The 13372-nt window shown below is 43.2% G+C and overlaps 1 protein-coding gene across 4 annotated transcripts in view; it reads right to left on the bottom strand.

Moving 5' to 3' along the window:
• CARD11 (caspase recruitment domain family member 11) overlaps positions 1–13372 on the bottom strand; it is a gene marked incomplete at its 5' end in the record, with an annotated part of 71283 nt that overhangs the window by 23554 nt on the left and 34357 nt on the right. For all 4 annotated transcript variants that reach the window (XM_084642071.1, XM_084642072.1, XM_084642069.1 and 1 more), the window contains 9 exons: positions 4097–4200; positions 5360–5475; positions 6628–6679; positions 7560–7739; positions 8391–8585; positions 9108–9233; positions 9707–9859; positions 11800–11979; positions 12489–12814. In XM_084642071.1, the coding sequence (XP_084498197.1) occupies positions 4097–4200; positions 5360–5475; positions 6628–6679; positions 7560–7739; positions 8391–8585; positions 9108–9233; positions 9707–9859; positions 11800–11979; positions 12489–12814 (1432 nt within the window). The remainder of the gene's footprint in view (positions 1–4096; positions 4201–5359; positions 5476–6627; positions 6680–7559; positions 7740–8390; positions 8586–9107; positions 9234–9706; positions 9860–11799; positions 11980–12488; positions 12815–13372) is intronic.

Here is a 13372-nt window from a genome sequence, read left to right as displayed (position 1 = left end):
ACATCACTTCAATGGAAGTTGGATCAGGCACCATGACAAAATACTAGCCACTTCGGGTCTTGCTGACATCTTTACTAAAAATAAAAATAAGGGGCCAGATTGTGATTCCCTTATAGTTACTGAACAGCACCTTCCTACACAATAGGTGACTTCATAGGGACTTCTTGAGAAAGGAGTAAGATGCTGCTCATCATGAAGAAGATCAGCCAAGATTAAAAACAATGCAATTTCCATTTCTGGTGTTGACTCTGACTTGCAGCCTTACTGCTGGAAAAAACACAGGCCCAGCACCTGGTCGTATCAGTCACTCTGAGACCTGACAAACTGGTACCAGCACTGGGCTATTTAGGGCATTGCATTAGTTGCCTTTTTGGTAACAGGCTTTCCTTATTAGACAGAAGGAAAAGGAGAGGATAGGAAGGTGAAACAAGGTGGGGAAGGAAAAGGACACACAGGAGATGACAAAGTCTCACACCCAGCTTGTATTTGGCATTAGCTGGAGTCAGTGTAGATGGTGATGTCATCTGGTCCCCCTCTATTGGCCCAGTTAGGACACCTTTCAGGATCGGATGACAAAGATCAGGGGTCCCAGGAGATGGTGGGGGAGGTAGCCATGATGATGAGGCTTGCTCCTTCCCTATTTCCTGTCTTTTAATCAGCTAGTTTTATGGTAGCCAGCTTACCCTGCTACCCCCAAAGTCTCTTAAGGACCCCAAAAGGGAATGATGGGTGGAATAGCCCATCCCCTCATTATTCTGTCCACCAGTTAGGCCTAATTTCCAACACATCAACTTTGGTTCATTAAATTCCGGTCCCACACTTCTCTTGTTTACCAGGCATGATCTTAAGAGTCCTTGAATTATATTAGTAGCACCTTTTGTTTAGACTAATTCAGTCTGTTTTCCTATTGCATCTTTTCTCTCCAACATTTGTTATTATAGGTTATTGTGACATTTTACGAACTTTCATTCACTTTTCACCACTGAACTCACAATTAAGGTAAATTTGTAGGCCCAGTTATTATAGGTCTAGACAATTGAGTGATCCAATTGGCTAAATATGTAGACTCTAACTCTGCTGGACACTATGCACATCTGTCTTGTCAGACAGAAACAGGATGTGCTGCTGGGACAGCTTGCATGAAGGAAATGTGAGTCTCTCTCTCTCTCACAAACACACACAGCTCCACAAACAAACAAACAAACAAACAAACAAACAAACAAACAAAAAACCACCCCAGTGCTGTAACATCTGGAACTAGACAGTCATGGGTCCAAAGGTTTGCAAACATGGCAGATACTATGATTTTAAGATGGCATTATAGTTTTTACTGCATGCTGCAAATGTTAAGTTTTCGTTTGAAAAAACTAAGACAAATTTTCAAAAATGGTCACTGATTGTGGGTGCCTAGGTTGAGATACGTTGGTTCTGATTTTAAACAGGCTCTGAACTCTCTGCTCCTAGTGACTTCAAATGCACAAGGGCTTGCTCCTCTGAAAACTAGACCCAAGCTGCCTCAGCCTGGGCATTCAAAAACGGGGGCAGCCCAACTCAGTGGCCTAAATGTCTATCTTTTTCACATGCTGACACACAGCCAACACCTTGTACGCAGATGGGCTGCTCTCTCCTCTCAGCTCAACCATGCTGAAAACTGTCTCAAAGGGATGTGAACTCTGCTTCCTCTTCCACCCCATTAACCTCAATGAGGTGTGAACTTCAGAACCTCTTTGGGACCATTTATGTGTTAATGTTACCAAAGCACTGGCATTTGCCTATTCTCTCTCCTTTGCCTTTATAAAAATAGCTCTCACATGCAACCCTCTGGCCCCCACAACAGCACAATTTACAGAGGGCACAGTTAAACCAAAGAGAGTCAGGAAATGTGAAAAATTAAATACCTATGGCAACATGTTGTACATTTTACAGTAAACATGTAATGAAACAACCAAAAATGTAATACCCTAGATTTTAAGAAGAAAAATAGAAATAAAAATGCTACATACATGCAATGTACCAAAGTTAACATTTTAGTAAGAACCTTAACTTCTGTATTTCTCGCTTTTTAAAATTTCCACTGATGTTAGGAGTGCTGGATGAGTTGGGATTACCAGTTAACATGAATAAATGGATTGCAGTCATTGTTTCTGTAGCCAAAAGACAGGTTTCAGAGCAGCAGCCGGGTTAGTCTGGATTCGCAAAAAGAAAAGGAGGACTTGTGGCACCTTAGAGACTAACCAGTTTATTTGAGCATGAGCTTTCGTGAGCTACATCCGATGAAGTGAGCTGTCGCTCACGAAAGCTCATGCTCAAATAAACTGGTTAGTCTCTAAGGTGCCACAAGTCCTCCTTTTCTTGTAGCCAAAAGAGTTATTCTGAGAAAGTGGAAATCTGCAATTCCTCCCTCAAACACAGACTGGCTTAGTAAGCTCTCTGCTACTGCATTAATGGAAAAAATGACTCTGTTTAATAGAAATGCTTGGAAAAAATTTGGTCACACATGAAACTATTGCATACATTAGCAGTTCAGTATATATTAGTCCCCGATACTCATAGGGTATGTTCTCACTTATTTATTTAGATAGTCACTTTAAAAATTGATACCCTGCATGACCTCTATGGGTTCAGGTTTGTGTTTGTTGGTTTGTTTGTTTCTTCCAGGTTTTACAAATAATGAACACTGAATTGTGTTATTTATATGGTATTTCCATGTTGTGCATGCATTTATATATGTTTTGTTTCGTTATATGTTTATATAAAAATAAAGTTTAAAAAAATTTCCACTGTGTGTCCGGAACACCAGTGTTTTGCATTTCCTAATAAAAGACCAATATTTGGTGTGCTACAATCCCATATGAACACATATCAAGGTCAGGTCCCAGGACTTCTGCTTTTTTTTTTTTTAAAGGAAGTCTGAACTTAAATGACACATCAGCAATTATGGTGAACTGGGAAGTATCTGTATTATTTGTTAGGAATATGGTTCAGGCTTCTGTATGTTTGGTTATGATGGAGGTACTTCCTATGGAGTTTAATTAAAGAAACCAAGAAGGACTGGTAAAACAATGACACAGATAACAGTTAGTTGGGGAATACCCCCTAACTGAATCCATGGAATGGATTACTCTTCCCAAGGTTAAAGCCTGGAATCAAGGGGGACCCTACCCTCAAAGACCTTAGAAAAGGGTGGGGGGGTTGCAGAAGCTAGGAGAGGCTGTTCACAGGGTGTCAGTGAAGAGCTAACAGGCTGACAAACACAGCAGAAACTGCAGCATGGTCAGTCTGTTTCCCCCTGCCAGAGATGGAGAGAGCTGGGCTGAGGGGAATTTACAGAGGTGTAATGATAGCCATGCATAGGCAGGCCATTCGTCTGGTTTTAAACCAGACAGCCCTGCTTTTCTAAATCTTTGTCCCCTGCCGAGTACTGAGACTAAACCACCCATAGTTTTGTCCAGTATCGGACGAGAGATGCCGTAATGAAGAATGCACTGCTCTGCCCTTGCCAATGTAATGTCGCATGCACTGTGTGAGAGAAGTCACGCCGGCAGGGGCAGAGTGGCATGCTCTTCAAAACGGCACCCCCATGCGGCATGACCTGGCCCGAACCATGCCCATGAGGTCACAACAAGAGAGGTAGGGTTATGCCGGTGAGGGCAGGGCCCATGCCATTCTCAGAAGTACCAGAATGTCCGCTACTCCAGGAATGTGTGAGTGGCCACCCTACCCATGCGTGTAGGGGCTTTTTATTTTTTTAACCCTGGGTTCTATGTACTTTGCACCTTTGAAGAATGAATAAAGAAAGCTTTGTTTTGAAGATGCTGTTTCTGTATCACTGCAAACAAAAGCTTGTCACAGGCTCCTCAAGGGAAATTCGTACCAGTGTCAAAACCAAGCTGGGCCTGTATCATTAACATAGTAGGGAGCCATGCATCCAGTCTGAGTCTGGTTGGACCACAGGATTCCACTCAGAATGAGGTGTGGGAAGCCAGGCCAGTCACCTGAGGAGTGTCTTGGGAAGGACTGAAAGGGGTAGGAGGCACAGTTAGTGCTACAGCCTTAACAATGTTTTTACCCATCTTTCACCAACACAGCTACTCACCTGCAATGAGGAGCATCTTCTTTGCACCGTCGGACAATTGAATCATTTCCTGGAGGTTCTGGAGTGGTGGACATGATACTGTGGTTGCGATTTCTCAGGGTTTGCTTTTATTTTAAAAAGAAAGAAAGAAAATCCATGTTAAGTGTCATATCCATTTCTCATTTTCAGAGTAACAGCCGTGTTAGTCTGTATTCGCAAAAAGAAAAGGAGGACTTGTGGCACCTTAGAGAGTACTCCTTTTCTTATTTCTCATTTTAAAAGCCATAAGTGTTTTGGTCTGGTGCTTTACTGACAGTCTCTGTCTTATATGGAGTAGGATAAACTCATTCCATGGTCACAGAGTACAATGCACATGAGCAATGCAAAGTGGCTGATTCACTGCAGAGTTTTAGCTTTAACCTTGTTAAGTGGGACATATGTTGCATTGTGAATACATGTATCAGAGGCTACAGAAAAAGAAAGAAAAATACATTTCTGCTCATTCTAAATAAATTAATAGCACCAGTTCATAAACTATTCTAAACTGCACTATAATCAAGACAGTGTAATTCATCAGTGTATCTGACTAATAGTCCCAAGAGTATCCCTATAAAGGCAGCTGAGCTTATTATGGGTGGCAGAGGGTCCCCCACTGGCTAGTCTAGGCTATAGTTTTTAATTTCCTGGGGGCAGCATTTCTTACAGTGCTCCGGCAAGGTGTTTTGTTCTTCATCAGGTCTTTTATTAACACTCTGCAAGATCATTCTAACTACACCTGCTGTGTCGGTGTTCACATTGTGTATAATGGCATGTCTACCTTGGGAGATTATGGGGCTACTGCAGAAACGGATTGGTTAGTGTGTGCAGAAATTAGCAGCTGCTAGCTGCGCCCCTTCCCTGACCCACTGTGGGTTATGGACATGAAGGGCATGAGAAACTCCAATAGAATTTCAAATGTTCCACTAAAATCAATTACAAAGCAGCCTTTGAAGAAAAGCCTCCACCTCCTACACAAAGTGTTAAATGGAGAGATGAGATACCGAGAGCCTGTAAAGTCCTGTTGAAATATCTTTAAATAAACATAAGCCAGGTATGTGATTTTGGGAAAGGTTAATAACATGGTTCTAATAAAATGCTGGTAAAAAGGATTAGGGAACTAGTGACAGGGCCCTGAGTTTGATCGCAGCTGGGCTGCTAGTGCAGAGCTAGTTCTAGGGGTGGGAGCTCTGAATCACATTACAGGGAAGGTCACAGACAAACAAGGGGCACCCGAAGGTTCCTTACAATTTTGCCAACTTCACAGCCGCTGACTGAGTTATTGATGGAAACAGGATTGGAGGAACTGGTGTCTGTGCGGCTGCTGCTGGCATCAGCCCCATCTTCATCCTGTGCTCTGACTGCTGTGCTCACAAATGACAGAGACAAAGGCAGAGAGGGAGACGTACACCAGAGATATTTATATTAGATCCGCTTCAGTATAAAACTCTTCCTCACATTCCCAACAAGACGTAGGATTTTCCAACCATTCGAGCTTATCTTCTGTCTGTCCCTTCATTCTCTTTACTAAATGGGAGATTGAGGAAGCTCTCCATTGACTTCTGATTCTATCACCCTTTCCTCCCTGTCTTATTGGGAGATGCTCTAAAGCAGGAATGTGCACACTTCTGGGGACCACCCTGCCCCTCATTCAACCCCTTCTTTAAAACACATTTCTCCTATGAGGTTCATGAACATTAAAGAAATATCTTATTTGTATAAAAACTTAAATGAGCTGGAGCTGGTCATCTGCTCTATGGGTGGAGATTAATCCATCTGCTCATTTAACATACTGTGTGTCTGAACTCTACTGATTGTCTGCTTAACATGTAGGCTCCATGGAGCAGTGACCATGTCTTCCTCTACCTTTTGTACAACACTGAGCATACTGCCTGCACACAACAAATAATGCACATACTCCCTGCTCAAACCATTATTTTTTGTTAAGTGTCTGTTAGTTAAATGCAGGGCACTAGGAAAATTCAGACAGCCAAGATGCACATGGTAATTTGGTGAGATTACAGCTAACTGATGGATATGTAAAAATGAATATCAGCAGTTAAAAATGAGTTAAAAATGCACTCCAGCTTGCCAACAGATAAGGGGACTGTTTAGATGACCGAGTAGATTAGGGGACCTTCTTACTCAAAGATTTCATCAATATTCAGAATCAGAAGAATGGTTTGATGATCTTTAAAGTAGATCTAATTTTGTCCCTTTTTAAATTATAATCAGATAGAAGATGCAAGTTAAAAGTAGCTAGAAAGCTGAGACTGTCTATGGGACAGGATAAAGGAGTCTATAGAGTGACCATGGATGGAAAGAATGATCAGACAGCATCTTGTCAATTTGAAATGATGATTAACATCATTTAGTGCAAAAGAAGACTGTTCCTTAGTCTCTCAGGTTTAGTTTTGAGTTCGCCCTGTTGGCATGTTTGTTAGAACAAACTGATGCAGATGGACTAGATGAGACAGACTGAGACAGACAATTGGGACACTGGTGCTCTCTCTGACCTTGAAAATCTGATGCTTTGCTTGTATTGATGGGGGATTTAGCTCGTGGTAGCTGAAAGAAAGAAGACAGAAATCAAGCCAAACTCAGGGTAGGTGTCACATTCACTGTAAAACAGAGACCTCCCTTCCTTCCCCTTTGTCACACTGCAGAGCCTATGTGCCTTCATCAAACAGGGCCTGGAGAAGAGTTATTTAAACACCAAATGCACTGCAGTTCCCATATTCTGGAGAGGCAATGACAAAAGATGAAGTGGGTCTCTTGTGACTGGTTTCAACAGGCTGCTCATACAAGAAGCCTCCCTTTGCCATATAAAAGGGAAAAATGGACCTCTACTGCTCCCGGCAATAAAGGCAGCCGGGGCTCAGAAAGGTTAGGAAAGGCAGAGAGAATTCAGATGAGGACAGAGAAAGAGCAGCTCATACATTCTATACCAATCTTAGATGGTAGGTTTTTATAATTCATGAATGCAGTGGCAGCCACCGTCAGCCCAGTAGTCAGGGAAGTCAAGGGCCTCAGTCAGGCTGCCGCTTATATTTGATTGAGTAGGACATGCTTCATGTAATTCCGAATTAGCTAGCTAATTTTGCTCCAGATTTTGTTTATTTCTTCCGATTGTTCCTTCCATACTATGCCAGCTTTTCCATCAGTGCTGCATTTCCCACCAGCCATTCCACATGTGCTGGGCTTAGGGCATTAAACCAATTTTCAAGACATACTTTTTTCACTACTATTAAGGAGGCAAAGATCCATTTTACTGAAGCCATAGTGAGAATATAAATGAGCGGCACGAGTACGGAGAGCACAGGGGAGGAGGAAAAGGGGGCAGCAATTGTCTCGCAAAACCTGATTGCTTCCCCCCCAACAAAGCCTGACTGTATCTCCTCCACAACCCATCTGAACTACACAGTTCTGGCCTCAGATTGGGACACACCTGGATTCCCTTCAGGTTCATTCTTCTCTTAAGTCGAGACTGATCAAGGAGGAAAAATTTATTGTCTTCTGCTGACTCTTCAGAGGTGGAGGAGTCATCTGCTTCCTGACCATTGGCTTTGGGGCCAGGAGCACCAAAGGTCTGGGAAATCATGGTAACCGGCAGATTCCTTGGTAAACTCTAGAGATAAAAGAGAGATTTTAGTGACCTTTTTCTGAAGGCTACTGCCAAAAGCGTAGCACCACTTCTCGTGGCCTCCCTTTAGTACATCTGGCAGGACTGCCTGTGGACCGAGTGAGGCCTGCATGCTCTGTTGTCATGGTGTTCAGCCACATACCTGTAGTTCAAGTGGTTCAGCCGCTGTCTATTGACCAAACAGATTGTGGTTCAGGTCTCAAACTAGAGACTGAAACTGAAAGTCACAGAAATTTCTGTTCGTCTTTAGCAATAGTTCATGGCCCGTTACCAGTTTACCTATTTGCAAACTTCATTAGAACTAGCTCCTCAGAAAGAGTTGTTAGGAGTTTCCTTCCCCAGTATGCAGGTAATCCACCCTCTACATTTCCTCCTCTTCCATTTGGTGTCAAGGCTCAGCAGAAGTGAACTGCCAGTCTCGTGGTGGCAGAGCCAAGTTCCAACCCTTAGCCCTGGAGGGCTTCTCACAGCATTGAAATTGAATAGAAGAGAAATTTCCCTCAACTGCTTTTTTTCAGGCTAGCATTGCTGCTCACAGACGGAATAAAAATAAAATCCCATCCTCCTCTACATCATGCTGTAACTGAGACAGAGCCATGAAGAGAAGAGAGCACAGCTAGCTCTTCCTGGACCTACCTGGTCATTACAGTTCTCCTTAGAGAGTCGTCGGAGTTTGCACTCCAGGTTAACAATGCAAGCCTCCTTTCGGACTGCCTCGATCCGAAGTTCATCGTTCTTCTCCTCCAGCTCCCGGATCTGCTTCCTGTACTTGTCCTTCTCAATCAGGCACTGTGAGTACTGGGTCTGTGCCTCATCTCGGGAACGGAATGCCTGCAGAGGAAAGAAAACACTGCTTCACACATGTGTGTCACATGGGTTCTTGTCTTAATTTAGATTGCGCCGTCTTTGGGACAGGGACTGTCTATTGCTGTGTGTTTGTACAGCTCCTAACACAATGTTTGGGACCTCTGTGCACTATAGTAATATGATTAATGAAGATGATGATGGCTGACAACTTTTAGTTGGCAGCAAATGTTGCAGAGTGCTAACCAAAAACCTTGACACTAATAAGCAGCTTACTGCGTTGCCATTAAAGAGTCAGCACCCACTGGCAGCTGCCACAGAACCTCGAAGAATTTCCCTACGCTTAGACTAGTAGATAATAGCAGTATTGCAAATGCCACTACCTAGCAAGCGTTTCCTTTTTTTAATAGCAACCATTATATGTAACAAATGTAGTGACAGTTTGGGTCCAATTACCCCCAATTCCCAGAGGTGGCTTCCAACAGAAACAGAAGAAAGAGAAGATCCAATTTCTCATTGTTACTTCCCCCCCCTCTAAATGTGATGTACCTGGTCTCGCTCCTTCTCTACCTCCTCGAGCTGTATCATCACCGTGGTCATACGGTGCTTGTACATCTCACAGTCTTTCCCCAGAGTTGAGCACTTTAATTCCAGGTCTTCTTTCTCCTCAAGATACTGCAAATGACACAGACTAATCAATAAAAGCAGTACATCAAAGTAGTCGGGAGGTCTGCCCTGTGGCACGGAGGAGATTCCTGTTCACCTCCAAGTGCACATTAATCTATACATTTGCTTATATAAGACATAGACATATATGGCTAGAGTGTAGCTCCGTGCTGAAAAGGCATGGCTGTGAGGAAGCTTAGACTACTGCAGTCCAAGCTGATGCTGATGGAGTCTTGTAAATTACCCCCACAGCAGTGAATGTTGTCTATGTGAAAATTAATTGATTTCAAGGAATTGCACCTGCCCTGCCCAGATGACCCTAGACAGATTCATGTGAACAGCTCAGGATGGGAAGTGAGGACTGAACCAAATTGCTACTGCACTTCTCCATTAGCAGTTACCTGCAGGTATCACTGGTCATCGCAATCAGAGATCCCTCAAAGAGATCTGATCCCACTCTTTCAGTCCTGTCTTTCTCTCACCTTGTCTCTCAGATCCTCCACATGACGGATCTCCTCCTGGAGATAAAAAATCTTGTTGACCAGCTCCTGGCGGTCCTCTAGCGCCTCCTTACGGTCATGCTCCAAGATATCCAAGATGGCTTTGTCCGAATCTGGCAAGCTACGTTTGCCAGCCTGAGGGGACAAGGTTTAAAGATATAGGACAGGAGGAGAGAGAAAGAAAGAAACAGACAGTAGAAGAAAAAGAAGAGAAAATGAGATTGCAGCAGGAAAGTAGGAGAAAGGAGGGATATTTGTTAATGTTTTGAAAGCTGAACAAAGCCCTGCTCACTGTCAGAATGGCTGTGGAGAAGGGGTTGTTTTTACTGGATCTGATATAATTGGATACATTTTGGATGCAATGACAATGAACAGCCTCTCCTTTGCTCCAGGCCCTGCATTCAAAACCTCTCTCTATTAATCAGCCCACACTGAGCACAGAGTTTGCCCTTTGCCAAGGAGCAGGGCCCAAGAAAACATGTAGAGGAATTTTTAAAGCATGCAGACTTTGCATGACTGTGCTTAATGAATATTAAACACATGCCTAGAGTCACCAATGCCCCTGCCTAGAACTTATACTTCATTTTCTACAATGTCCAGAAACTTTCTTTTCCCCTTTAGGAATTAAAGTTAACAAGATGACTGTTGGAGAAATAAATTGCATCCAAAAATAACTACATAAACCGGGAATCAAAGTAAAAAATCTTAAGCAAGAAAAATGCAAATTTATTTTAAAAATACTTATACTAAATTAGAGAGTCCACTGACATTTTGGTTACTGAATAAAATAAGTATTTCTAAATACTTTTTGTTATTTTGAGAGTGTTTTGTTTCCATTTTTAGATAGTTATTTTTTGGTGATTATTTCCTTATTTCCTTGTGTGTCATAGTAATCATCATGTTAATTTTTTAACAGCATACGAGTCTTCAGATTAGATCGCATCTCAATGTAAGATTGGATATTTTTATACCTTTTTTTAAGATTTGACCTTTACTTTGTAGAAAACTAAGGCCTGGTCTATATTAGGAAATTAGGTTGGTATAACCACATCGCTCAGGGGTGTGAAAAATCCACACCCCTGAGTGACACAGTCAAACGGACCTAATCCCCGGTGTAAACTGCGCTAAATCAATGGGAGAATTCTCCCATCGACCTACCTCCTGGGAGATGGAGTGCCTACATAGCATAGGTAGCGTCTTCCCTGAAGCACTCTAGTGGCGTAGCGGTTTATGGGAAGGCAAGCCCTAAGGCTTCTTAGGCACTACCAGAGAGGATACAGCTGTGCTCTGGCATAAGAATGAGTTGAGAATCTTTAAAAGGTGTCATTCTAAAAAGGAAAGTCTGTTCCTGCAAGGTGCTGAGCACCCACATGTTGAGATCGATCCTGGGGTCTGGCCAAGCCCTGCTTAGCACATCACCTGAAAAGGAGGGCTAAAGTGGCTGTGCCCTCCTTTATGCCCTTCCCTTACCCCAAATCTGGAGCTGGCCACCCCCTGGTGAAGCCCCCAGTGCAAGTTAGAGTAGTTTTCTGCAATAACCCACAAGGAGGTCATCTCAGTAGCTTGTCCTTTCTGGAGAGCAGAAACATTCTGAACAGGCCTCCTTTCCCCAGTCAAATCCCTTACTCCAGCGTGGGTGATGACATAGGGCTGGCTATGCAGACCCTACACCAGAAGAATTTAGGGGAGCTTGCTAAGGTGGTTTTGCATTGGTGAGGTTGGGCAAAACAATTCCAGCAGAGCCAGGATTTGGCTCATTGATTTCAATAGGAATTGAGAGGGCTCAGCACTTCATAGCAGACACTCAGCACCTTGCAGGATCCAGCCCTGTATTTGCATCTAGCTTTACTAGGTTAAGAATTCCTTTTGCTTGTTCATCTGTTTTATATGGGGTAATCTGCAGAAAGTTGGGGGCTGTGTAACCTTTTGGTCTTTGCAAACATGGTGATTGGGTTCATTGCAGCTTTGGGGGCACAGCTTCACCCCACATTTCCCACCAGTATAATGGGGGGGAGGGTGTACTGATTTCGAGGCAGAGAGTAAGGGGACGGGGTGTAATTCCTCCTCTGGTTTACCTGAATGATAGATTGTAACTCTTGGATTTTGGTCTTCATGATCTCATTCTCCCGCTCCAATTCCAGAACCTGTTCCTTCTTGGGTCGGTTTTCAATGTCATTCTTCAGCTTCAGTGACTGGTTCCTCTCCAGCTTGCATTCCTCCTCCATCTTATTCAACCGATGCTTCAGCTGGTCAATCTAGGACACCCCAGGAACAAATGAAAAGCAGAGAGGCACAGAAAAAAAAAGATTATCCAAAATACATCAAGCCTCTGGTATATGCTTCTCTAAATACACCCTCACCTCTAGCTGAGTGCATACAAAACATGGACTTCATGCTCTTGGGGTGGTTAATTCCCAACAGCTCAATACAGTGCTAGCGTGGTATGTTAGAATCCTTGGATAAACCACCATGAAACTTTAGTGCATCCTTGGGTAACTGTCCCAATATATTATTGATGCTGAAAAAACAATGTTTTTCCTTTCTCCATAGGCTGGGAAGTGCCACCCCTCACAGGGAATCTTACACCAATACACATCATCTCAGCTTAACATTTCATTATGCTGTGAGCCTCTAACCTGGATAAGCAAAGCAAGGATGAGTTCTACATACCTTTAGCATAACTGAAAATACCACTGAGCCAATTGCTACACTTCATCCTCCATCTGTGATTTAGACCCAAACCAATCCAGAGCATCTCTTTTACCTCTAACTGGAGGTCCCGGCTCCTCATCACAGCCATGTTCTTCTCTTCACTCAGCTGGGCGTATCTCATGGCCAGGTTGTAGTTCTCATCCTTCACCTTGATCAGCTCGTCATTGTAGTTGTTCCTTTCCTCCTTCATCTTGTTGTATCTCTCCTGGAAGGTCAGTAACTCTATATTGTTCAGTTTCAGCTGCTTCCTGTCATCCTCCAGCTGGCGGGACTTGGCCAAGAGTTCACAGCGCTGCACATCCTTTGTCTTCACCTGCTGCTGTAGCTTAATGATTTCATTCATTAGGAAATGGGTGAGACCCTCATGTCCCTCCTCCACTGAAAAGAATGAAACAGCCCATCAGCCCCAAGGTCTTTTGCACTGCTCTAGAGCAGGTTAATAATGTGGGTTCAGGCAAAGTTGGAACAGCACAGGTGGGGAACAAACAAATGCACACACACAATACACAAACAATGAAATATACAGACACAGTCAAACTCACTAACAGACACACAAATACCAAACATAGACAGTACAATCATCCATATATGCACCCCATCATATATAGAGTCACTATACACACACACACATACGTATATTTATAGTCATGCATGCCCACGTTCAGAGTACACACAGACATCATATGCAACTGCATATGTGCACTCAAACTCATTTAGTCAGTCTTCACACACATTCTAATACACAGGCATATATACTACAATGGTGAATACACACATATACATGCACCTGGTTTTGGACTTGGTGGAGCAGGTTCATGTACACCCATTGGACCTGATTCTGATCTCAGTTATGCTGTTGCAAATCCAGAGTACCTTTGTCTATTTCAACAGAGCTACCCCAGACTCACATCAGTGTAACTGAGATGAGATTCTGGT

The sequence above is a fragment of the Lepidochelys olivacea genome (genome assembly GCF_965140295.1).
Source record: "Lepidochelys olivacea isolate rLepOli2 genome assembly, chromosome: 10".
NCBI lineage: Eukaryota > Metazoa > Chordata > Testudines > Cheloniidae > Lepidochelys > Lepidochelys olivacea.
The sequence above is the reverse complement of the archived record's forward strand: the minus strand, read 5'-3'. Positions and strand labels throughout refer to the sequence as shown.